Source organism: Rhinolophus ferrumequinum, chromosome 17, assembly GCF_004115265.2.
Source record: "Rhinolophus ferrumequinum isolate MPI-CBG mRhiFer1 chromosome 17, mRhiFer1_v1.p, whole genome shotgun sequence".
In the NCBI taxonomy this organism is placed as follows: domain Eukaryota; kingdom Metazoa; phylum Chordata; class Mammalia; order Chiroptera; family Rhinolophidae; genus Rhinolophus; species Rhinolophus ferrumequinum.
The window spans coordinates 43,727,356-43,753,287 of record NC_046300.1 but is presented as its reverse complement, the minus strand read 5'-3'; the positions used below and the strand labels follow the sequence as shown (position 1 = coordinate 43,753,287).

The following is a 25,932-nucleotide window of genomic DNA, read 5'->3' as shown; positions in this document are numbered from 1 at the left end:
AAGTGGGCCATACAGCCTTGATTAAGTGAAAATAACAACAAAAAGTGTTGTGGGCCTCAGTTTTCTTATCTGTAAAATGGGAATACTAATTATCATTGTAGCCGCTCATCCTAGTGCCCAGTGTGTTCTGAAGCTGAACTGCGATAAGATGCCAGCCGGAGTGCCTGGTGGAGGAGGAGGGATGGTGGCAGGACCCTGTCGTGTGACTGACAACGCAGAGGGGACGACACACAATGAGATGCAGGCCCCTCGCCCTCCCCCTGGCATGGAGACGACAGAAAGAATGAACTGCTCTGGACAAGACTGTAGGGACAAGACTTTCGGGACACCCCGCCACAGCCATCTCAAGTCTCCACTTCGGTTCTCTCCGCGGCTGAAATGGAAAAAAGTACGGGAAGAAAAAAAAGCTCTTCCATCTCTCCTCCCTGTCTACCCTGAAGCTGGGATTCTGTGGTCCTAGCCGCACTTGGGCATGGGGATGAGGGGAAAGAGAGGAAAGGCCCCGTCGGGGGGTTTCAGGCATTTTCGTGTCACCAGCACAAGGGGAACGGGAGGCCCGTGGCCGCCGTGGGAGGGCTCTGAGGAGAGGCAGAGGCCGCTGTCTGGGATGGTTTGGATCGTTCGACATACTCGAATGTTTACCCGGCTTCAAGGAAGCCAAGAGTCTGGGATTGATTCACATTCATTTCAGGCTCAAGGTTAAAGACTCACAACCTCTTTTAATTTCACTCTCTCTTGCTGAACTCTGTGTCCAGGGTTCTCTAGCCCTCTAGGGAAACAAACACATGGAATATTCAGAAAGCACAGAGGTCTAGGGTCCCCCCCAGAAGCAAGCCGTTTTTCTCACCAACCCAAGACTGCACTAAACTAGTTACCAAAACACTAATTAGTGGTCCAGCTTTCTTTCCGTTCCCTCCTCCCTCCTCCTAAGAGATGCACATGCCTTGCCCTAGCCATCCTCAGAACCGGGGTCTGAAGGGGAAGTGCGAGTAGGAGAGGCCCTGGCCAGCAGGTGTGGTGTCCAGCACGTGGCCGTGCCTGGAGCCGGCGTCGGATGCTTGCGGCCTTGGTGCTTTGAAGGAGAAGGATTTACTGATGAACACAGGCCTAAATGCTAAATACACAGGTGGCTGGAGATAGGTTAGGAATTTGAGGGGAATAAGGAAAAGGGGCTGTGGAATCAGGCAGCTTGGCCTTGGAGCCAAGAGCGGAATGCTGATTTTGTCCCTGACCACCAGCCGGAAGGCGCCCTTCTCCCCTTCCCTGCCAGGCTGTGGAGATTCAAGCAGAGAAACAGCTTTCCTGGCCTCTGGACCCCAGAGGACTGGCTCCTTTCCACTGTATGGGGCTATGGGTGTGCACTGGTTCCAGAATGGAAATCCAACCTCTGCGGGCTCCAAGTCTGTGGGATGTCTGGGAAGTGGTGTGGGGTGATGGGGAAAATGAGGGGCTTTGCAGTCGGACTTCTTGCCACTCAGTTGCTGTGTGATCTTGGCCAAGTCAGTGCACTTCTCTGAGCCTCAGTGTCTTTCTTAGTTAAATGGATGTATTGGCAGGTCCTCCCTCCTTCTATTTCAGTCGTGAGGCATATGTGAGATGAAGGATGTGGGGAACTGCTTGGGAAGATGTTGAGTGAGGCTCAAGTATAAGGCATTAGGGGTGTGTTATTACCTTTCCAGAGGAAAATAACAAACTCAGGTTTAAGTTAGTCAGAAGAAGAAAGCAGGAGTGTGGACAGAATTCCCTCCCAAACATTAGGGATGCCAGTCTAACCGGACTGCCCTGTCACTGCATACACCTGTCTGTCTGGGGCCCCCGATCTCCCAGTGCTGCTGGGGGAGGGATGTGTAACATGGGGGGCAGTTCCTCACCCCAAGGTCATGAATCAGAAGTCGGTCCAAGCACACACTGCCCTGTCTTCAGCCTTTGTGGCCTGCTCTTGATAACCCTGGGGACAGTAGTCCTACTCCTCCTAGGGCACACAGGCCCCAGGTGTCTGTGACTCAGCATGCATGTGGCCACCCTCCTCTGCTGGAGGATCCCCCAAAAAAAGACCCTGCTCAGAGGAGGCGGGGGGCAGCCGACCACTTCATCTTTCCCCTTCTCTTCCTGGCCACCTGCTTCCTACCTCTCTGTGGGAAGAAAGCCTTTTGGCTTCTGAAGGGACCCTGCTTGGGATCTAGAGGGCCCTCAGAGTCCTTGGAGACCAGAGGAGGTGATGCTGTTATAGAAACTGTTCAAGTAAAGGAGGAACTAGGGGGTATTCATTTAGAGTTCGCATTGGGATGGTGCTGACCAAAATGTGTCTGTTGAAACCACAGAGGTTGTGATCCCTTTTGGAACCAGTACTCTTGGGCAGGGGGATGGTCAGGCTCTTTTTGAGATCACATGCTCAAAAAAGGGTTCAAGAATTACAGGCCGGATTCTACATTAGAGGGTAGGAATGTAAGATTCTTAAGGAGGCACCATTCGTGGGGGAGAGGCACGTGGGAGTTGTGCCTGAGCAGTCCCTTTTGGTCGTCTGAGAGAATGGGGGGTCCTGGGCAAGGCCTATAGGCTCCTTTGCAAAGGCTGTTTCAAAGCTGGGGTCACCATAGGATAAAGGGGATCAATCAGGCCTGGAAGGAAATTGGCTTAGAGACAGGAAGTGAACGGTGGGCAGAAATGGATAGTTCTCTGAAGAAGACGTGGTAAGAAATGATTGTCCCAGGACCGGCCTTATTGAATGGTTTTATAAATGACAGAAGAAAAGATGAGAATTCAGTTTCCAAGGTTTGACATGACTGAGTTCTTTCTTCTAGACTGTGAAAACTAAGATGAGGTGCTAAACCCAGGGAAAACTTTCAAAGGCTGTGAGGCAGGGCTGCCAGATCAGCTCTTTTGTGGCCAATGAGAAGCTGCGCTTCAAGAAGGAGGCGGAACCAAGATGGGACAAAGAACTGAGCGGACACCCAGAAGCCAGGCCTCTGGCCGTCAGATCCTGCCAGAGGGAGGCAGGTGTCACTGGGAGGGGTGGCAGGAACTAAAAGAAAGGCCTTCTTTCCCAAGTGGCTCCCCACGCCGGAACACTTTTGGTCACTGAGCGAGGCCAGAGCCAAGCTGAACAGAGTAGGCCAGCTGGGTGAGGGGCGCCCCTCAAGGCGAGGGTTCTCTGGTGTAGAGGGTAAGAGGATGGAACCAAAGTGTTTCCTATCCTGAGAAAGCCTGGCAGTGATGCCCTAGTGACACCACCTCATGGAAATGTGACTCGGACACCATCCGCTTCACCTTGGCTAGTCTGGCTGCCCCGTCACTGTGTTTTTGTGCTAATGAAGGAACACGAAGGGGCTTTCTCCCCTTTCCTGCATCCTTCCTATCATCTTGCATATCTGGCAGGACTGCATCCATCGAAAGGTCATGGGACATGCGCATATGCCATCAGCAGGTGCTCTGTGGCTTGTGCCTTCTGCCGGAGGGCTCAGACGGCATAGTTCCCACCCAGCACACAGGTCGTCTCCTGCTCAGCGGCTGGGATGTGTGTGGTGCGTGCTCCGTGTTTGGGTGGGGTAGGGGCACCTTATAAAGTGTCAAGGGATGAGACCCAGAGCCTATTCCTCCTCAGAGCACTTAGCTAAGTGAGCAAATGGTGGTGATCTGGTAAAACCAGATGAGGGCTCCCGGGAAGTTTGGGAGAGGCTGACTGGAGACAAAGTAAGACAGGCAGGTGGTAAATAGAGACTTCTTATTCCCACTGGGGACCGAAGCCATAGGGGCTCAGAAAGATCTAGACAAGGCGAGAGATGAGAGGCCCAGGTCAGAAGTGGTGGTGTGAGGACAGGAGCCTGACAGGAGGGAGATGACAGAGGGGGTCGGAATCCCAGGCTGTCTCTCGGACAAGGAAGGCACGAAGCAAAGTGTTGGACTAGACCCATCCAGGCCTTCCGGCACCCAGCCAAGACATGAAGCTCGGCCCACCGTTTTCTGCCTGAGGTCAAGCTGAATGGCTCAGTGGCCTTGTCCCTTCCGGGTGGGGGCCAGACCTTCAGCGTGCGAGGAAAAGGATGTGTAAGGCAGCTGATGCCATTAGGTTTGCAAGAGGGAGGGCAAAGGTTCTGAATCAATGTGTGTGGGGCCCCCAGGCCACGATCTCTTTGGGAGCCTAGGACCCCTGATAGACTGTGACCTCTGACCTACAGTGACCTCTAACCTACAGTGACCCCTCTCCCGGCTGGATCCCACTGTGACTGACTGTGACCTCTGCCAGCTTTGACTCACGTTGTCTTTGCCTGACGTTGACTGCAGACTGTCACCTCCTGACCAACTCTGACGCTTGTCCTCATGGGCCAGGCTTTTCCTGACTGAGTATGACCCTAGGCTGATTGGGACGCCCCATGTCCCCAGCTGACTGGGCTGCTGTGACGGGGACATTTGATCACCGAAACCTCCCTGACTGACGGTGAGCCTTGGACTGACCCCGAGTTTTTGACCACTTGTGACCTTCACGACCCCGACTAACTGGTTGTAACCCAAGCCTGACCCCAGCTGACCCACCAAGTGACTGATACTCTGTGACTGGCTGTGATCTCCTGAACAACTGTGGCCCCCAGCCCCCTGGGCCTAACCATGGCCGGCTGCCCCCCATGTCCTTGGAGCCCCGGCCCCTGCCCGCCTGCCCGCCCGGCGCTAGGCTAGTCGGTGGCGCCCGAGGCGGTAAGGATTCACACTCACGCCCAGCTGCAGCAGGAGGAAGGCTGGTCGGAGAGGAAAGAGCATTGGACAACGACACGCGACTAGGGCTAGAGAGATTGGCTACGTCCTGGCTCTGGCTGGTGACGGAGGACTGTCTCCGCAGGGCCCCCTGAAAGGAGGCCCCGCTCTTGAATGTATTGACTACTTCAATCTGCAACGGAGGAGAGAACGAGACAAGTTGCGAAAACGAACACAACAGGTACACGACTGACAGGCGCAATGCCACAAGGAAGCCGCAGCCACGGCAACAATGACATCACTGAAATCAAAACAAAAAATACCAGACACACTCCAAGGCTCTGAAAGATGTCTGCTCGGGCTCCGGGCCCATGTGGAGGCCCCAGGGTCCCAGGCAGGACACGGGGGTCTGGCCTGTGTCCTGCTCTAGCGGCTCAGGGGCCAATGGGCTGGGTTGGGGGCCGAGGGTGGTTAAACACGGTGTTTGGAGGCAAGTGGGGGTGCTTAGCCCCCCTTGGGGCCAGGCGTGGAGCCAGAGTGCTATGGTGGGGGCTCTGGGGTGGACAGACCTTGCCCCAAATCCCGGCTCTGCCACTTACAAGCTAGGTGACCTTGGGTGAGTCACCTGAGTGTAGTTTCTTGTCCTTCAGAAGGGATAATGCCACCTACCTGGCAGGGTTATCTGTGAGTGGCAAACCACCTGGCCCATCTTAGTGTTCCGTAAGAGCCAGGCTGGATAGGCACTCATACCCACTCAAGAAACCAGTGTCCTCCTGCAACGTGGAGACTCCTAAACGGCTTTGTGGCCAGGCTGGTACAGCACCAAGGCTGTGTGCACTGACAGCTGCCCCTGGAGGGCTGCGTGCTAGGGTTTTTATCTGGGAGGAGAGCCCAGGCTGCATCAGGCAGCTCTGGGTCTGAAACCTGCCTCCGTCCCCAACCCCAGCTCTCGGGAAGGGCTGTCTCCTGAACCCCAACACCCCTAAAACTGGAGGGGGCATACCTACCTCTTAGGGGGCTGTGAAGGCCAATGAGATGATGTTTGGGACAGTGTACTATGGGTGTGAGGCAGCCCAGGTGATCTACTGTTTATTATGTCTGTTAAACGAAGTGCTAGGCCACTGGGCAGGACAGAGGTGGGGGCCTCTGCCACACTTCCCGGAGTATGAGAGGGTGGGGTGGCTATGAACTTGCCAGATGCAGCTCTGCCAGGTGGTCTGGGTAAGAGACCAACCCTCTCTTAGTTTCATAGCCCCTCTATTCCTCATCTCATTGGGCTGGGAAAGCATGCTGTGAACTAGAACCCCAACCCAGACCTAGGGGCTGGCTCCCGTGAGAGCCTGTGGCCTGTGTGTGTGGCTGCACAGTTGGCAGCATGTGGCATGTAGCAGCCAGGCAGTCTGTGTCCTAGGGAAGAAAGCTGCTTCTGGCTGGACACGCATCCCGCATGAGTGCTCTGCAGTGTCTTGGTATGCACGTGTGTCTGTGGGTGCCTGGGGAAAAACCAAGCTTTGCCCTGCAGAGCTGCCTCGAAACCCGGTGAAGCCTCCTGTGGAGGAAGAGAACGTGTGCACATGTGTAGAAGTGACCAGACCTCAGCAGTTGATCCCCGGGCCCGGGAGAATCTGGGGCCAACCCTGGCCTGAAGCTGCTGCCCTGGCCTGACGCAGCCCCGTCCCCAGCCTTGCGGTGCTCTTTCTGGTAGCTGCCCTGCAGTCCTGATCCCAGGCCCCAGATGCCCTGACTACAGCCCCTCAGTCACCTCAGCCCTCAGGGTCAGCCCCTCCCCGGCCCTCTGGGCAAACCCCTGGACACCCCAGTCTGACCATTTGCTGGCCGAGAGGGTGAGGTGGAATGTTCCCGAGGAGGCAGCTGTTTCGTTAGCAGCCACGGGAGAGTGCGTGTGAGGGACGTGGGTGTACAAAAGGCTGGTGAGATGGTGAGAGCAGGTCTGGACCCTGGCCTCCGCGGCCCTGGGGGTGACAGGGAGCAGGCATAGCTCCATCAACCCTGCCCAGCCAGGTGTGGGCCTAGCCCTGGGAGCCTCGTATACCTGGGTTTGGATCCGATTTAGGCCTCGGAACCACAGGATTTGGCCCCGCCGCAGCTCCCGCTCAGCGTGGTCTATCTCCTCCACGTCCTCGTTGAGCTCCTCCTCTGGGATCTCCTCCTTCTGCGTGAGCCTGCCCGCCTCCTTGAGGAACTTGAGCCTGCTGGTCGGGATGGTGGCGATGACCTGCAGAGGACACAGCCAACGTCAGGGCAAGGGGCGCTGTCCCTTAGTCAGCTTCCTTCCCTTCCTTCCACCCTCCGTGTTCTCTCACCTTCCCTTTCCTCTGCCCTGGTGCCCTAATTACACGTTCAGCTTATTTCTTAACTCATCTCACCCATTTCTCAATTCAACCTTTCAATCTCTTATTATACTTGTTAATTCACTCACTCGTCCAGAGTCAGGAGGACACAGTGGAAAATCTTGGCCTTTAGGAGTTGGACAGATATGAATAGCCCAGACCCTTCTGGTCGTGTGACCCTGGGCAAGTCATTTAACCTGTCTGAGCTCTGGTTTTCCCATCTGGAGAGCTGAGGGCAGTGCTTAGGGCTGGGGGTTAAGCGACATGGTGTGTGTGAGTTGCCGTGCACGAGCCTGGCCCTGGCTGGCCCTCAGGCCTCTGGGCTCATTCCTCCTGAGGTCACTGGGTTCTGGGTACCCAACATCACAACAGAGGCTCAGGGGCTGGGTGCCCTTTGGGAACGGTTGCCTTCCCGGCAAGGGAAGGCAGTATGGGAAGGGGACACGCCTTCATTCTTACTCTTCCTTCAAAGGGGTGTCCATGGGGCTGAGGCCTGGGAGGCAGGCCCTACGGGGAAGCTGAGGTGGTGGAGGTCAGAGGTCCCTTTATCTCCTGTAGGGACAGACAGGGGTTGGCCTGGACACTCAGCCTCAGGGGTTCTCTGCGAGTTTAAGGTAGGGATTGCCTGCTGGCGTCGTCCTTAGGCGTTAGAAGTCTGCCTGCCCAGACATCCGAGAGCTCCCAGAGGGTGTGGGCCCCAGTGAAATAAAGATGGCCTGGCCCCGAGGGTGCCCAGGGAATGGGGCTGCTAAGTTAAATCTAGTTTATAACTCTCCAAAGAAGTTTCTTTTGGATGAAACTAAATTTTTTTCTTATCTTTTAGTTAATTTCTGCCACTGGAGTTAACTCAAAACTGCAAACAGCTTGGAGGCAAGAACGCTGTCTCAGGTCTGTTGGGCCCCCACTGCCTGGATGACAAAGCATCATGGGGATAAAGCCCGTGTGGCTCAGGATTCAGCTCGGGGCACATGTCACAAGCACTGCCACATCCTGGTCAGTTGCCTTTGAGCTGCAAGTGTAAGCACTGTGATGGTGTGTGCATGTATGTGTGTGTGTGATGGTATGTGCACGTATTTATGTGTGTGGTGTGTGCGTGTATGTGTGTGTGTGATGGTGTGTGCGCGTGTGTGTGTGATGGTGTGTGCACGTGTGACGGTGTGTGCGCGTGTGTGTGATGGTGTGTGCATGTATGTGTGTGTGTGATGGTGTGTGTGTGTATGTGCACCCGTGTGTGCATTTCTGGAACTTGGGCAACAGTAGGAAAGGGAACTGGTGGGAGAATGTTCTCGCGTCGTAGCTGGAAGGGCCCCTACAGAGCATCCAGCCCAGGGGTCCCAGAGCAGGAGGATCTCAGACGGCCACAGACAGCACCGAGTAGCTCTGTGGCATGGTGGACTTCACCCTTCGTACGTGCCCTCAGGGCCCCCGCACGAGCCTCAGCTTGGTGTCTTGCCACTTAAGAATCTCCATTCAAAACCGTCCAAACCGTCAGTCACACCACTTCCTAATCTCCCTTTGTAACAACCCGCCGGCTTCAGGCTCTGAGCCTTGGCAGGACCATGGTATCCCGTTAGTGTAATTACATTGTTTTCATTACATTATTTTTTGGTTAGCTTCTATTTATGACAAGTGATATTGATTTTCCACTCATGTTAATAATATAAAGTGGTCTTTTGAAATAAATTTCAGTAAAAAAAAACTGATGTGATTAAAAGAAAACGTTAAGTAAATAACAGGACCAGTGGTACCTAGATATAAGGCAAAAATCACTGTGATGGTCCCCAAATGACACCTTGGCCAATTCCCGTTGCTCAGATGCCCAGAGATGAGGAAGGCCTTGCCCAGGGACAGACAGTGAGTCTCTGGCAGAGCTGGCACCCATTCCTGGGGCTCCTGGATTCCCTGGCAGTGCTCCTTCCCTTCCCCCACTGACAGGCAAGCTCCTGCAACCCACCCCAAACTTACCTGGCCCCAGACGAGCTCTCCTAACCCGATGAATATGCACCACATCCACTGGTCCAGCTGCAGCGGAGCACAGCTGAACGGCTTACCCCCAAACTGCACGATCACTATCTGGAGGTGAAAGGGAACAGAGAGGCGAGACAGACAGACAGACACCGTCAGGGCGGCTTGCAGGCCTGGGCTCCCAGGGCACTGTGGCAGGGCTCCTGCTGCCCATGCCCACCCAGGCCCAGGTGAGGAAGGCAGCCTGGCTACCTGGATGGCAAAGGTGCCCAGCACGATGGTGCAAAAGATGGGGTTCCGGAAGATGCCATCGAAGACGTTGCGCTCCCCGTGGATCTTGCGGGCGTTGATCTCGTTGAAGAGCTGCATCATGACGAAGGTGTTGAAGATGATGGTGTAGTGCTCCGAGGGCGGGGCGTGCAGGGGCGCGTTCCTCCCGCTGTCGATCTGAAACATCTTCTCCCCTGAAGCGAGAGCGCAGGAGCCGGGCTGTGGGCCGTGGCGGGCGCTGCAGGGCCCTACGTGGGGCCTCTTCTGAGCAGCAGGGCGGGCCGCCCGGGCAGGGAGGCGTGCTCCAGACACTGGGGGGCAGGCGGGCCTGTGCTGTTGGGTGGTCGTGAGTGCGAGTGGGGGGGTAATAAAGCCCTTACTCCTCTAGGGGAGAGAGAGCTTGGATGAACTTTCTTCTGCCTTTTCTATGGAAAACTGATAAAGGTGGAATGGTGGCTGTGCTATCAGGCGACGTTGCTTATAAAAGGTGACCCCCCCAGTTGGCAAACTGGAAGACGGGGCATGAACGAGGAACACCTGGTGGGAAGCCATGGCTTTGGGTTCCCCCGAAAGTGCTGCTTCTTGTAACTCAGTATGTCCCTTGCTGAGACCTCTGGAAACTCATGGGTTATTATGAGAAGTATCAGTTCCTATACGGAGGTTGGGGCTCCTAGGCCAGGCTGGCTCTGGACCCACCCATGTGGCCTTATTCTCTGACCCCTGGGCTGTCACATGGTAGACGGCATAGTCGTCCCACTGATGGCATACCTATGTAAGCTGGTGCCAGGAGGGTTTGTGGGGTTTTCTGAGTGTGGGGGGTCTAGCTGACTCCGAGGGAAAACCACCGAGGGTAGGAACATAAGGGGGAAGCCAGCAAGTAAGCCAGGGGCCCGCCCTTCTCTCCCCTCCCTCCCCCACACCTCCACAGCTTTATCTTTGAGTCTCTCCTGGTTTTCCTTTCCTGGGGATTCCTCCAAGGCTTTTCATTGTGACTTTTACAACAGACCTGTCAACATATCACCTTTGAAATTTATGGAAGAGGACTACCCTTTGAGGAGCAGGTCCACGCCCCACCTTCATCTGTACTCTGGACTTTGAAGGCAAGTGCTCGTTGGCGTGGAAAGCCCAGCTCGAGGAGACTCACGTGGAGGAAGTGCCCAGGCTGGAGGCTCCCAGCTAGCCCCAACTTGCTGTGTGACCAGATGCTAGCCTCTGCTCTTCTTTGGGCCTCTATTTCCTCATCTGTGACCTGGGGGTAGGCTTTGCCTGGATCATCTCTACAACACCCATGAAAACCAGGCCCGTCTCAGCCTCAGCCAGACCTGGTTCTTTGCTGGGGCTCGTCTTCAGAATGGCTGCACGCCCTTGGGCAGGTCACCTCACCTCTCTGTGCTTGGTGCTATTGTAACGTGGGGTGGTGGCAAAAGAGCTTGCCTCATGGAGCGGCTGGCAGCCTAAATAAAAGTGCTGTGGAAACAGGTGGTGGGTAGGCAAGTGTGTGGCACTTCTGTGAGGAAGCCTCACCGAGGACACCTTCCACGGGACCAGGACAAAGTGTGGGAATGGGTCCGAGAAGGGGCCAGTCACTTCCCCCAAGAGCCTCAGGCTCCTGTGGGGCTGGGGTGAGGGGCGTTCATTGGCGCCTGGGCACTGCCTTGCACAGTGTGACCTCAGTGTTCGGAGCTGTCATCAGTGGAAAAAGTCCTGGCTTTGAGATTGGCTGGATCTGGGACAGGGCCTGGCTCTGCCCCAGTCTTGCTGTGTGATCTTGAGCAACTAACTTCACCTCTCTGGTCCTCCACCACCCATTGGCAAACAGGAAGGTGGATGTAAATCCAGAAAGCTGAGTCTGGGCCAAGGTGTCCCCGGGGGCTGGGGGGACTCACCCACAAAGAGCAGTGTGAAGATGAGGGTGAGCTGGTAGACAGCGTGGCCCAGGATGTTCTTCATCATGGTCCGTGAGATGAGGGGCTTGTTGCGGCCGTACGGCTTCCTCAGGAGCAGGCTCTCGGTGGGCGGCTCGGTGGCCAGCGCCAGCGAGGCGAACGTGTCCATGATGAGGTTCACCCAGAGCATCTGCACAGCCTTCAGAGGGGAGTCCTGGGGACGGCGACCGTGGAGAGGGCTGTCACAGGGGAGGCTGGCCCCACCTGCCGCTACCAGGTACCCGCAGACATGGGCTTGTTGTTGTGGTCTCAGCAGCTGTCTGCTGGAACCTTGATTCTGCTCTGCCCGGGGGGTCTGGCCTTAGCTGGCCTGATCCCTGGGTTCCTGAGCAGGCACAGAGCAGGTTCTCCGAGGCTTTCCTTGGAGAACAGCTCAGACCCGCCCACCTCGGCCATCTTCTTCCCCAGGGAGAAAACTGAGCCTCTGGGCCCGATGGCTACCAGCTCTCTGCCCTCCAGTAAATTTGGCCACATCCCTCCTCCCCTCCAGGTGTCTCGCCTCCGGGCTCAGGCCAAGACCTCCCCAACCATCTCCAGCGCAGATAACACCCCACTCTCCATCGCCTCCTTCTGCCCTCTCCGTGCTGCTTCTTTCCCCTCAATTATCAATGGCTCCAGTGTCTCCTACCCCACCTACAATGCCATGACCCCTTCCCCTTTTCACTACCACTCAGTTTCGCTTTACCTCTTATTCCACTTTAATGTGAGCAATTATTGTGTGTACATATGATTCTAAAAATAACGTATTTTCGTGGTAGAAAATATGGGCAAATAAAGAATCGCAGAAGCTAAAACTCATGAATGATTGTACCACCTGCAAGCTTTCACTGTCCAGTCTGGTGTGGATCCTTCCACATCTCTCTCTGCCTGAGACTGGAATCACATATTCATATTGTTCTGTGCACAATCGGGTCTACACTGCCCCAAGTTAGTTAATCCACTTGGCCCCCTCCTTCCTCACACCCCCGCGTGCCTTGTCCTTAGCAGCCAGACTCGGGCCTCTCCATGCCCCCCTGAAGGCCTTTCTACAAGAGCACGAGCCCCTTACTTGTTATAATCAAGGGATACGTTGTCCAGCCCCATCTCAGTGACATCCTGTCAAGTTTGGCCCCTGACTCCCCCTCTGCCCCGACCCCACTATCCTGGCCTTCCTCCTTCTCTCGGAATGTTCCTTTTCCTTCCCCGTTTCCCTCGGGCTCCTCTTCCTCTGCCTCTTAAATCTGTGCTCCCTGTGGCCCCTGCCTGGGCCCTGCTCTCTTTCCACACCTGTCCCTGGCTGCAGGCGCCCACATCTCCCCACATCACCCCTCTCTCCAAGTCAGACCTCTCCCTGTGGCTTTAGCCCCAACTGCTGGTGGAACACCTCCTCTAGGAAGACCACAGACCCTGTAAGTCCAACAGCCTGGGCCGAGCTGTCCGTCACCCTTCTGTCCTCTCCATGTACTTCCCGAGGCCACCTCTGCCTGTACCCCATACATTCACTCACATCCTAGAGATTTACCGTAGCCCTTCCTTTGGCCACTTCTCCCACCTCTGCCTGGGCTCACTCACGCTCCCCATGCCCTTCAGCTTCTTCCTGCCTATCAGCCCGCTCTGATTACATGCCTCTTGGGGTCAAGCCCCCCACCCCCATCTCCTCACTAAGGCTTCCATGGTCACCAACTCAATCTAAGACCTCAGGCAAACTCAGTCTTCTTGGAACCTCAGTTTCCCCATCTGGCATCCGTTGGTCTCAAGATGCTTGTAGGAGTTGCCGAGCCCTGGGAGTGTCCCTTAAACCACCACTAGAGGGAGCCTCTCATCCACAGACCAGGAGAGAAGGCCCTTGAGAGCCAAAGGGCTTCAGCCACCAGGACTCTGACTCCCAGGCCTGGGGTATTAGGTGCTGCCATGTGTATCCTCAAGGGCTCAGAATGAAATAGAGGGGAGCAGCGTTCCCAGGGCCACACAGCTCTTTGGGGCAGTGCCAGTCTCAGGGCCTCTGGTGGCTCGTATGGGCAGGAGCTTGTCCGCCCACGTGGCTGCTAGGAGGGGCCAGGCCTCGGAATACCCTCGTGGCCTCCCCAGGCCAGGCTGGTCAGCCTCTGGGGGAGGCTGTGGGAACAATGGCAGTTAACTGGCCTGTCTCTTCTCTGAGCCTCACTTCCTGCCTCTGTAAAATGGGCATCATCGCTGTTCCTGCTGCAAGGAGCTGGGAAGGAAGCAGGGAGGCGGCAGATGGCGGCGCCTGTGGTTGGCTTCCCCTGGGTTCAGGACACGGGCTGCTCAAGACTCAGACTGTGGTCCCGACACACCACTGCCTCTCTCGGTGACAGAGCCTCCGACTCCTGCTGCGGCCCCCACCCAACCGCAGGCACCCAGGCAAACAGGCCCCTCCAGACACATTCCTTGTCAGAACTAAGGTCTGCTGGGCCCCGCCAGCTCCCTGCCTGCATCCAGCTGCCTGATGTCCCCTGGGCCTGCCTTCCCCCATCTCCTTCTGGCCCTTTATGCAGCCAGGAGCCCTGCCTTCCCTCGAGATCACTTCTCACACTGCCTGGAGCCAGGACAGACTGGTGCCCGGGTCAGGCTGATGTGGAAGTGAGGCTGACCACACCCACTTGCCAGGTGACCTTGGGCAAACCCTGGACATCTCTGAGCCTCATTTCCTCAGCTCCATGGAGCTGGCACCTGCCCCTGAGGTCTGTGATGCAGTTCCTGGCCCCCCGTAGGCACTCCATTGATGGGTGCGATGACCTGGGGTTGTCCCCTGGGCCCCACCCACCCTCAGAGGACCCACCTGTGTGATGCAGGCGCCCGTGAAGGCCACAATCACGGCCACCACGTTGACTGTCAGCTGGAACTGCAGGAACTTGGAGATGCTGTCGTAGACGTTGCGGCCCCACATCACCGCCTTGACGATGCTGCTGAAGTTGTCATCCGTCAGGATGATGTCTGAGGCCTCCTTGGCCACATCTGTGCCTGCAATACCCTACGGGGATGGGGACAGGAGCCTGCATGGGGCGACCCGGGAGGCAAGCAGCTCGAGCGACACTGTCCTCACCCCCGACACGTCCTCAGTGCTACCCTCCCCCCCCATACACACACCTAACTGCCAGCACAGCACAGGGCATCGCGCACACACACATGCGTTCACACACACCTGCTGCTGACAGGTCCAGCCCCTGAGGCCAGCCCTCTGCCTCCAGGAAGCTCTCCCTGGCTCCTGGCTCCTGGCTCCTCCCCCACTCCCTAACCCCAGACTCATCAGTGCAGGGAGAGGGCTGCCCTCCCATGGAGACCTGGCTGGGCTGAGCCTTGAGAGCACTGGGCACATAAAGTGGTCAGTGGGTGGGCTGAGTGTGAACCGGAGGTCCTGCTCCACCAGCTCGGGGCTGTGTTATCCATGTCCCGCAACCCCCTGCCCACAAGCTCCTGCCAGACGCGGCCCTACGCCCCTTGCAAGCTGCTCCTACCATGGCGAAGCCCACGTCGGCTTTCTTGAGCGCAGGGCCGTCGTTGGTGCCATCCCCTGTCACGGCTACCACCTGCCGCTGCTCGGTGTGCGTGCTGTCGATGATACCTGTGGGACAGGCCAGGTTCGTGCTTAGGGCCCTGGGACGCTCCATGGGGCAGGGGCAGCTGGCCAGTCCTGATCCTCAGGAGGAGCCTGGGCTGCACAGCCTCTAGTCTGGCTCTGACCCTGCCACCCCCGTCCCTATGGCTCTTCCCAGCTCCAGGCTCACCCGTAGCTCCCAGCACCTGCAGGGGACGTAGGACACCTTATGCTCTGGGCCTGCTCGCCTCACCGGCACCCTTTCTTCTCTCTGCAGCCCACGACCACACCAGCAGCCACCCTGGCCAGAATCGCCTCCCCTCTGCTGGAGCTCCAGGGGCCCCTCTGTTCTCCAGGGGCCAGGGTTTTGCTAGGGGTCTACCATGTGCTCGCCCAGCACCTTCTCTGGGAGGTCCATTCACACCTGAGGAGGTCTGGGTTGTGCCATTTGCAAATGACCCCTTACCCACTATTCTGTCCTTGACCTCTCTCCAGATGTTCATCCTCAATAAAATACTCAACAAATAACAAAATGAACGGATAACATGTGGCCCGTGTCACTGAGCGGGGGCCGGTGCAAAAGGGTGGGTGAAAGATGTCATCACTGGGCGCGTGTGAGTTTGGCGGCCCCAGAGCATGGGCAGGACAGAAATTTGACTGTCAACCTTGACATGTACTTCTCTTGTTCCACACACTAAATGCATCACTGAGGCCTATGTGGATCCATCCACTTCTCTCTGTCCCTATAAAGGTCCCTGTCACTAACCCCAGGCTCCCCCTTCAATCATCAGCAGGCCCACGTCTTTCTAACACCTGAGTCTGACACTGTCCCACCAGCACCAGGTGAAAGTCGTTTTCTCACTGCCCACGTGGCCTCAGGATGACATGTGCGTTCTTAGCTCCTCTCACGAGGTCCTCCGTGGTCAGAAGTTGCCTATTCTCTGATCTTTTCTTCTCGCACTTCCCGTACCCACCCTGGCCATCCCTAGTCTGTGATTTTACTGCAGGAATGGCTCTCAGTCCTGCAGAGCCGGCTCTGCTCGCCCATGTCTTGCACAAGCTGTTCCTTGGGCCAGCTGTCCCTGTCACCCAGCTGTAGTCTCAGCTTGGAGGCCACTTTCCCTGGGAAGACCTTGTGACCCCGAGAACCCCGCCTGCCCTCATCAGCTCCCATCCATCTGTGTGTCCCCCTGCCCTGCGCTTGGCAAATAGCAGCAGCCTGTGGAATGAGGGAATGAGTTCCCTAACTTGGGGCACTATATCCCCCATCCCAGCTCTTCGCAACTGTCAAAGCTCCCCCGGCTTCAAGGCCCAGCTCCAAGGCGTGCACCCCGAGAGTGGTCCCGGCGGCCACTCCGAGCTGATGCTACTGCTTACGACTGTCCTGGCAGCCGAAGCCTTCAGCCCATCGGTTTCCTCTGCCCGCCTGGGAACTCCCCTAGGGCAGGAAAGGGGCCCCAGGCCGGCACCAGCCTTTTCACAGCCCTCTTACTCCTCCAAGTAGAGGAGGCAGCCGAGAGGACACTTTCCGCCAGACCCGTCTGCCTCCTCCAGCGCTGGCACGGCCCTGCTGTGTGTCGTCACTGGGGGCTCTTCTGCGGCCACCTCCTATGGCACATCCCTGTCCTGTCTCTGGACCTCTCAGCAGCTGTTCACGCTGTGGGCCACCTCTTCTTCCTCACCTGGCTTCTTTCCTTGTTTTCCTGGGCACCACTGCTCCTGGCTGTCCTCCTGCCCTCTGGGTGCCTCTCCCTGGTCTCTGCTGACAGATCGCAGCCTCTGCCCATTGCTCAGGGAGGAGGTCCTGGGTTCAGCCAGCTTCCCTGCTCTCTGGCTCGGCATCCCCCACCTGTGTCTTTACCTCTGGCCAGCTCTCTCTCCTGAGCCCTGACTCCATGGCTGTCCAGCTGTCTTCTGGACATCTCCACTTGGATGTCAGGGGGCCTCCAGCTCAGCCGGTCATGAACCGAGTGTGTCAGTTTCCCCTCAGACGTGTCCCTTCTCTCGCAACTCTTAACACACAGCAGGCTCTCAAACAGGTGCAGACTGATGGAATCCTGGATCCCCCATCTCCCTCCACAGCATACCAACAGTCACTGGGCCCAGACACCTGGACCAGCTGTCCCCTCACAGCTGTGCAATCCTGGCAGTCCCTCTGCTTCCAGGCCACACGGCAGGGAGTGAGCTTTCTAAGGCAGATGTCTCCCCTCACGGCCTCCCACAGCCCCCACCCTGAGCTGACTGTGCAGGCCATTCGCATTCAAGGCCCTGCATGATCTGATGCTGGCAGCCCCTTCTCTAGTCTCCCTTCCTTTCTTGAGTCCTGGCCTGGCCAATTGAACTTCTTTCCACTCCTTGAAGGTGCCTCTGGGCTTCATAGTGCAGTTCCCTGCCCTGCCTGAAACATAGGCCCTTCTGCTGGATCCCCAACCCACCATCCATGGCCTGTGATCAGACACCAGCAAGAGGGTCCCAAATCACTCTTCTCTTCCACCAGTGCAGCCTTTAGCTCTATGAAGGGAAGCCAGCCATTTAATATCTGTTGGATGGAACCTGGACCATGAATTCCAAGAGGGAAGGGTCATGTCTGCCAAGAGCAGGGCCCGACACATAGTAGATTCTCAATAAACATTTATCAAAACAATAAGTGAATGAATGAATGAGTGACTGAAGAGGAAATGGGGATAGAGGGGGGCCTCCTGCTTGGGTATGTGTGGTTCTGGGGTCTCGTGTTTCTGTTCCCAGATCTGCCTCTGCTAATATGCTGGGGCAGCACCTTTGGGAGAGAAATCCCAGATGACCTAGGGATGACCTCAGCCAGACACCTTCTCTGTATGTCCATCTTACAGATGAAAAAATTGCATCCCAGCGGGACAGGGACTTGCCCAAGGCCACAGAGTAGGTCGGTGGCAGAAGCAGCCCTTGAACCCAGGGCTGTGGGACTCTGAACGTGCCCAGCATGTGGCCACCTGGATGGGCTCAGCAAGGGGTGTGCCTGTCACTGGAGGAGACAGGAAGTAGGAGGAAGCTGGCTGTTGGCTTCATCTCCCAGGTTGCTATTCCCGGGACATCCCATCCTCCATGTCCTGCTTACGGATGTCGCTTAGGGGCCTCAGAGGTGAAGCAGACCCAAGGTCTCAAACTCCCAAGCTCTGGGCCCAGACAGAACATAAATAAATGAAATGGGCTGAGTGTCAGACATAAGGAGTGGTGAAGACGGTGTCAAACCTGAGGGAGCAAGGTCTGCATAAAGTCATTCAAATTCAACATAAAAAACGGCATTGTAAGACCCAAATAAAACACAGCTGTGGGCCCCTTTCAGCCCTCAGGCCATGAGTTTTGGCCCCTAGACAGGCAGTCCCTTGGCCTCCTATAGGAGCTGAAGCCCAGAGAGCAGATTCACAAACTCCTCGCCTCACCATCCCCTTAGGAGGCCTCCAGGGCTATAAAGAGGATGAAAGAAGGGTGTTCCCAGGTGTGGGGAGCCCCAGGCGAAAGCCCTTTTCATCCTGGAAAGAAGCTGCAGATGTCAGGAAACAGAGGCCTGCAGAGGGCTGGCACCTGCGCTTCAGAGCTGCCTGTGCCCGCCCGTCTTACCTTTGACCAGGGTGTGCTTGTCTGTGGGGGAGGAGCGCGCCAGCACTCGAAGCTTTGGCCAGATCTTGTCGATTCGCTCCTGCTCAATCTGGAGAGGGATGCGGGAGGGGAAGGGTTGGTGAGGTTGGGGAGAGAAACAGGCCTGGAGAAAGGAGGGGCCTGGCCTAGAGTCACTGGGTTCTTGGCACACTGGCTGGCTTCTGTACAATCATGCCGCACCCTGCCTCCCGGTCCCCCAGCCAAGCTCATCCCTCTGGGCCATGTACCTCTCCCTTCTCATTGCGGATCCTCCGGTTGAACTCCTTGCCCTCAAGGCACAGGAAGTCCTCCCCAGGATGAATGATGCCACACTTGATGGCGATGGCTCGGGCTGTGTTGATATTGTCACCGGTGACCATGCGGACCGTGATGCCTGCCCGCTGGCACTTTCGGATGGCTTCTGGGACCTGGAACGGAGGGCAGGAGCCATGGGGGTGGAGCCACCTTGGGGGGATGCCAGAGTGAGCCCTGCTCCCCGGCATCTCCACCGAAAGGGACCTAGATGGCTGATGGCACAGGGACCATCTCCTGTCCTGGGCTGGCAGGCATTGTAAATCATGATGTGGTCTCAGAATTCTCCTCTGCAGAGCCCCAGGCAGCTGCCACCTATCTATCAACTGTGATAGTCCATCCTGGGATGAAACCAGTGGCTCTCGTGACCTTCGAGGAAGACCCCAATAAACACCCCCTTAGATCGGGCCCCAGGTGAGAGTATAGCACACTCTACTACTGAACAGGATCTTGTCCCCTGCTCTATCCACAGCACATTTCCTGCAAACTCAATGGTAAATACGTTCATGTATTTTCAGGGGTTTTTTGGGGGCGTGGGGTGGGGTGGGAAACGCTGCATTTAGGAGCATTTTATTTATAGAATGTGACATTGGCTTAGAATAAATGCAAATGATTATGCATTTATGTGAAATAAAACATGACATTTCCCTGTGACAGTAAGAACTGCCTCTTGCCCTGTCTGTCATGATAGACTGATGTCTGGGCCAATCAGAAGCCAACAAGGTCCTGCCCCCCCCAACCCCCAACCTCCCTCCCACCCTTATGCTCTGGATTTGCCCAGCAATTAGGATGAAAAACCAGCCTGCAACTGGCCCATTATACACAACACAGATCAATTGAATAAGATTCTTACTCATAGACACTGACACATAATATTATAAGGCAATATTTGCTGCAAAACATTTTTGAGTGGGAGGGGACATGTCAAGGACAGAAGATCGTGTTGTACTAAAATACCAAAGCACCTTAGAATCTCAGGCCTGAAGGGAGTGAGTCCTGCTCCCCACTCCTCCTGCATATCTTGGTGCCTGGGGAGCGTCTCCCCCAGAAACGTTTCAAGGAGCTAAGAGTGTGAAGACTGTTTTGAGCTAAAACGAGTCTGTCTGCCTCACCCCCTACGGACACATTGAAATCCTCCCCCCCCACCCCAGGACCTCAGAATGTCACCTGACTTGGAGACAGAGCCTTGAGGTAATCAAGTGAAGATGAGGTCATTAGGGTGGACCCTCATCTCTTGTGACTGGTGTCCTCGTAAAGGGGAAAATTGCACACAGGCACACTCGCAGCGAGAAGGCAGACATGGGGTGACGCTGCTACGTGCCAAGGAATGCTGAACACTGCCGGCAAAGCACCGGAAGCTACGCGAGAGGCTCGGAACAGACCCTTCCCTCACAGCCCTCAGGGGGAACCGACCCGGCCGACACCGTGATCTTGAACTGAGACGATGCAGTTCTGTAGTTTGAGCCACTCCGTTTGCTGTACTGTTACAGCAGCCCTAGCAAATACAAAGAGTTGGAATGCTGGTCCCCAACCCGACTGCTGACAACCCCTGCCCTTCGGTCCCCTTTCTGCCCTCAGGAATTTTAGAACAAGGATCGACCTTGAAAATATCTGGCCTCTGTCCACCCCATCCACCCCATCTGCTGTCCCTTTAGCCAGAGCACCGCCGTCTCAAGCCGGGGTCACTGCCCAGCCCTCTCCAGTCTCTCTGCCTTTGGCTTTGCCCCTCTTCCCTCTTCCCACTGCCCTGTGACCTGCCTGAAGTTCAGCCTATGGTATCACCCTTCCTCAGAGACTCCACCCTGTGGCTTGCAGAGAAAACCCAGATTCCGGAGGAACACAGCCTTCGTGTGGTGGGATGAGGGACGAGTTCCACGGAGAGGCAGAGTCCAGGCCAAGGTAAGGACGCCTCTTCAGCCACCAGAGTTCCCTAAGAGACCCACTCTGTGGTCTCAGGTACTGATCTCCCTGTCCTACGAGGACTAGAGCAGGTGAGCTTGTCACGGCCTCTTCAGCATGTATTTCCAGGGCCCAGGAGGAGCCTTCTGGGGCCCACGTGAGCATGGCCTCTGCCTTGTGCCACAGCAACTGCTCACATAGGCAAATGTGACCTCTTTTTATAGAGCCCGAGGGAGTGGGGATGTGGAATGTCCAAGATCCCTTTTACATAATTGACCACGTCCTCACAATGGCTGTAACCGGGCTGCAGCCCCCTGCTGTCTCCTATCCCAGAGGACAGGAAGCAACCACTCTTCTTTTGGGAGCACACACCTTTATCTGGCTCCTGCCCCAAAAGGAATAATTTAGGTTATGTTTGTTTCAAAGATGCGTGAGGCCTTGGAGTTGGAAGGGGCTTTAGGTCATGACTCTGACCCTCTGCTCATTGCCTAGATCTCCCCCTAGGTGTCCCTGACAGATGGTTGGCCAGCCTCTGCTAGCATGCTTCTGATGACAGGGTGCTCACTTCCTCCAAGGCTGATTGCTCCCCAGTGGAACCATCTATCGTCTGCTTTCACACAATTGTTCTTTTTTTAGATAAGAGAGCAATTACTCTGGGTCAGACCTGTAGTCTTGAATGGAGGCAGGGTCTTTGGTAAAGAGCTGTACAAAGGGCTCTGGGAGCATACAGGAGGGTGCCGTTACTTTAGAAGGAAGTGGGCGGGAGGAGAAATCTGTGCGAGTTTCCTGGAGGAGAGGATGTTTGAGCTGCTTCTTTTCAGCCAAGACTACCTAAGGCTCAGGTACCTTGCACTCCGCCCTGGCGGGGTGACACAGACGACCACTTCATTGTGGTCCTGGCTGCAGAGAACTGTCCTGCGAGGCGCACAGGCAGAGAGGGTGGGAAGGGCGCTGCAGACAGCTTGCTTCGGGTGATCTGGAGGGGCCAAGGTGGAGGGAGGGGCTGTTGGCTGTGATGCAGGAGGGGGGCCGGAGGTCCAAAGGTACCAGAACCAGGGACTGGCTCCTTCGGACCTGGGAGCCACAGCAAGTTCTGAACTGGGGCTGAGGTGACTGGTGCCATGTTTTAGAAAGACTTCTGCTTTCGAGGCTGTCTCAGGGCGCTCAATGCTTCCTGCCTGGAATCCCCACCCTGTGGACCTCCCCTGCACAACCTGGCTTGGGAGCAAAAAGAGGAGGCTAATTTTTATGGCCCCCCCCATTTTTCACTGTGTAGTGGAAGCTTCCCTGACTCGGGAGAGAGGGCTCAGGGAGCAAAATGCTGGGTTGGGCTTTGCCTTGGCGTCCCACCCGAACTTTGGTTTCCTTGACTGTAATATGGGGATGATAGTCTCCACCCTTCAGAGAGGCTGGAGGGTCCTGTGACAAGGGGCAAACAGCATGAAGCACAGGGCCAGCAGATGCTGGTGACGAGGGGCCAGGGAGGCTGGCAAGACCCCTCCCTGGGGGAAGACGTCAGTCTTCCTTGATTGTTCTTTCTGTTCCAGCAGGGGTGGAGGTATGCAGAAGGGGTGTGTGGATGCAGATGCAGTGGGGGTGGGGTGCAGCAGGCATCTGGAGGAGCAGGTGTTTGGATGGTGAGACTTCTGGGTCAGGGACCTTGGGGGCCTGTGACCTGCCTCAAATGTGGGGGGATTGAGTCAAACCTGGAAACACCTGAGGGGCCTTCCCAGCCACCGTGAGATACTCCACTTCTTTTCTGGTCAGCGGCCCCCTCAACTGGACGTCTTCGTCCTGTCCTGCGTCATGCTCTCGTGTGTTATGTGCACACATGTCCCCCTTCACCAGACGGGGATCTGGTGGGATCTGGAGGACGGGGACCGCCAATCGCTCGAACTCTCGTGGGGGCCTGGCACACAATAGGTGCTCTTAAATGCATCATGAGCCCTCTTTGTGCTTACGTCCCTTGAAGCCTGACCTGGGACATGTGATTTTATACAGAGCCAGGTGAATGGATTTGGATGGGGACATGCAACTCTCTACAATTTAGCGCCACGCCCCCTTCCTGGTATTTTCTCTCATAAATCCCACTGGGATGATGGTCCCTGGTCCCCAGCACTTAGCCTCCCTTCCCACCTCTTTGTCTTCTCCTGCGCCGTCCCCTCTGCCTGGAATGCTTCATCTTTCATGGGAAATGTTCTCGATTCATGAAGTCATCTTGATTCCTCCAACCCAAGGGGACACTTCCTTCAACTGCTCTCAGTACTTCCTTTTATTGCTCACTCATTTATGTATTTGACAAACAACTATTGAACATTTTACTATTTTTGGCACTGAAGATCCAGAGGTGATTAAGACTCAAGGCCCAGAGGCATCAATCTGGTTGAAGTATGCTTTCTACACAGATAAAATAGCTGTAAAATTGAAAAAAAAAAATCCTTCTTTTGCTAAAATTACCCTAAATATTTCTCATTGAGGAAAACCAGCCAGGAAATGGGCACTTCCTGTTTTCATTAAATAAAGGCTTTTAAACATCTGTTGTTTCTGGTGACAGCTGTTGCCTGTGACTCCAAGGGCTCCAACACCCCCGGCTACCCCAGCAAATCCCACACCACTGCTCTCCCCATGCCTTTATCCACACTGGCTTCAATCAGCCTCAGAAAATGCACCCGAGGTAGCATCTTCTGGTGGGGTTTTTTGGCAGGACTGTTTTTATCCGTTTTGTCCTTTGTCTTCATGAGGGAGGAAGGCAATCTGAGATTCACTCCCTTGACAGATGGGGAAACTAAGGAGCCAGAGTTTGTTTTCCCGCAGCAGCTGCCAAACGAATCCGAACATGCTTGTAAGACCCTAGAGGTGATCCAGGCTGAGGGTTTCACTCTGGCTGGCCTCAAGGTGGCCCAGGAGAACGTGACACAAGTACACTCACTGTAGGCATAGGTACTCCCCAAGGTCACCCAAGAAACTGGTGACAGTGGCTGCCTTTGAGGTGGGAACTGAGGGACTGGGGGTGGTTTGGGGGGGCTTCTTCACCCTGTCTATACCATTGAACCTTTGAGTCTGGCTGCCCGTGTATAAATCGCCTAAAAAAACAAATAAAAAACCATCCCTGCATCCTCAGGCCCTGCGTCCACCCCTGACCCTCTGGGAGATGATGAATCAACAGGTCAGAGCTTTTATACCTGCAAGTAGTATCACCAGTAACCCTGCTGTGTCCCTCACTGGCGAACATCCAACTCTCCAACTGTTCAGATGGGGAAACTAAGGCCCGGGAAAGAGATGCACCTGAGGTCTTCTGTGAAGGAGTGGCAAGGGCAGAATTAGGACGCGTGTTCCTTGACTGCTGTGTCACTCCAGTAAGTCACTGCGCTCCAGCATAGCTTACACCTTCTAAATCCACATCCTGGGGGTGAGCCAAGGTGCGAGAGGTCACCAACTGGGACGCGCTGACTGAAGGAAGTGAAGAAGGGCTAAGGGTAGGCCTTCTAGTCTGTGGGCTCGGAATGTCAGAGCTTGGCAGGGACCCGGGTGGCGCCTGGGCCCAGCTCCCATTTTACAGACGAGGAGACGGAGGCACAGAAAGGGGAAGTGGCTTGTTAGTGAGTGGCAGGGTAGGGACTGGGTTCCAGGCCCCCTTTCTCCACTGTAGGGGCCTCCGGGATGCAAGTGTAGCCAGCCCTGCAGGGTGGGACAACACCTTCCTCCCACAGTCTAAGCCTGAAGCCATGTTGCCAACAGAAAATGCCAGGGACCCAGCTCAGCCCTTTTCTCTCCTCTCCTCACCCACCTAACTTAGGACCATTTGCTCTTTCATTTTTGTGGCTCCCAGGAGAAGGTCTGGGGGAGGAAGGCAGAAAACCTGTTCTAATCCGCATTCACTCAGCCTCTTAACAGAGAGACTTTGGGAACCTCACTGTCCCTGTTTGGGCCTCAGTGTTTCCATCTGCAAATTGGGGGTGTATAAAGGTAGTTGGACTAGATCGGCAATGCAAACCTTGAGTCCTGCCTCTTTAGTGGATTATGAAATCAGTTTAGTGGGTGGGTGGGGGGGTGACTAGCATTTAAAAAAAGAAAGAAAAGAAATATAAGAGAATAAAAAATATTTAAATGCATCACATTCCTTTGTGAAATTCTTATTTTGGTTAAGCATGTGTGTTTATTGAGTTATGAGACAAAAAAGTCATGGCCAAAAAAGTGTGTGTCTGATGCTGCTTTCCACTCCACCTCGGGGGTGTTTCCAAGGCACGGTGACGAGCCAGGAGCTCTGGGTATGGGGACTAGAGGGGGCATCTGGGGATGGGAAGGACAGGGGAACCACAGGCTGGCCCTTTGAGCTGTGCAGGGACAAGTCTCTGTAAGGAGATCCATCATGGCGAAGCCTGAACACAGTAGCAGCTGGTGATGAGCTGGCATCCCACCGGGAGGCTGAAAAACGGCCTGTCTGCCCAGGGAGAGACGCAGTCTACAGGGAAATGTGTATGGGCTCTGGTGCCAAGCAGAGGGCCACAAACAGCCTTTGCTGTGTTAGGCTCAGGGTGGGAGTGAGGGGGTCTGTGTGTGTGCGCGCGTGTGTAAGATGAGCACCAGGCATGGTATTGGAAGACTGGGGTTCTAGTCCCATCCATCCTCATTCATTCATTCCACCAACACTTAGTTGAGCGCTTTCCGTAGGCCAGGCTCTGTGTTAGGGCTGTTACGTGTCACTGAATCCACGGGGGAGGGGCAGAAAGGAAGGGGACCCACATTTATGGGCCACCAGTCTTGTGCCAGATACCCTGCCTGTTACATGTACATATTATGATGTCTCCCTATCCTGGTGTGTGTGTGTGTGTGTGTGTGTGTGTGTGTGTGTGTGTGTATAGAATACTATTATCATCATTCCCAGTTTACAGATGAGGAAATGGAGGCTCAGAGAGGTTATGTAACTGGCCCAAGGTCATGGAGCCAGTAATGCTGGGACTCAGGATCCCAGGTGTCCCTGATGCCTGAGCTCACACTCTCAACCCTTCTCCCTGCTGCCTAAATGTGAAAGTCCATGTCTATGAACTTCTAGGTTCTCTTGGTTTTTGGAACCAACATCGGGGCCAGGAACTTGGTAAGCATCTTGTCTTGCCCCCTTTTACTTGAAAGAAGGGGACACAGAGGTTCCAAGAGGAGGAGGAAATGGCCAAACGTCCCCAGAGAATGGTGTCAGGGCAAGTGGGGAAGACTGAAGTTGCCCTTGGTGGAGGGAGGTGGCCCTGGGGACACTGTTCCCAAGTCCCACAGCCACGGCCAATCTGGACCCAGCCAGGGCCTGGCTGGGGAGTCAAGTTCGGACCCAGCAGTTGTGAGTCTTCAGAGGAAGGGAAGG

At 55.5% G+C, this 25,932-nt stretch overlaps 1 protein-coding gene across 14 annotated transcripts in view; it reads right to left on the bottom strand.

The window, feature by feature from the left end:
• The window catches only part of ATP2B2 (ATPase plasma membrane Ca2+ transporting 2), a 360,418-nt gene that overhangs the window by 5,100 nt on the left and 329,386 nt on the right, over positions 1 to 25,932 (bottom strand). For 10 of the 14 annotated variants that reach the window (XM_033131470.1, XM_033131472.1, XM_033131469.1 and 7 more), the window contains 8 exons: positions 18,617 to 18,796; positions 18,351 to 18,438; positions 14,674 to 14,780; positions 13,998 to 14,189; positions 11,159 to 11,372; positions 9,255 to 9,466; positions 9,003 to 9,110; positions 6,740 to 6,922 (listed from right to left, as the gene is read on the bottom strand). In XM_033131470.1, coding sequence (XP_032987361.1) covers positions 6,740 to 6,922; positions 9,003 to 9,110; positions 9,255 to 9,466; positions 11,159 to 11,372; positions 13,998 to 14,189; positions 14,674 to 14,780; positions 18,351 to 18,438; positions 18,617 to 18,796 — 1,284 coding nt within the window. Of the gene's footprint in view, positions 1 to 714; positions 770 to 4,703; positions 4,880 to 6,739; positions 6,923 to 9,002; positions 9,111 to 9,254; positions 9,467 to 11,158; positions 11,373 to 13,997; positions 14,190 to 14,673; positions 14,781 to 18,350; positions 18,439 to 18,616; positions 18,797 to 25,932 lie in introns of all 14 variants that reach the window. The other 4 variants (XM_033131478.1, XM_033131480.1, XM_033131481.1 and 1 more) reach the window with 2 other exon arrangements.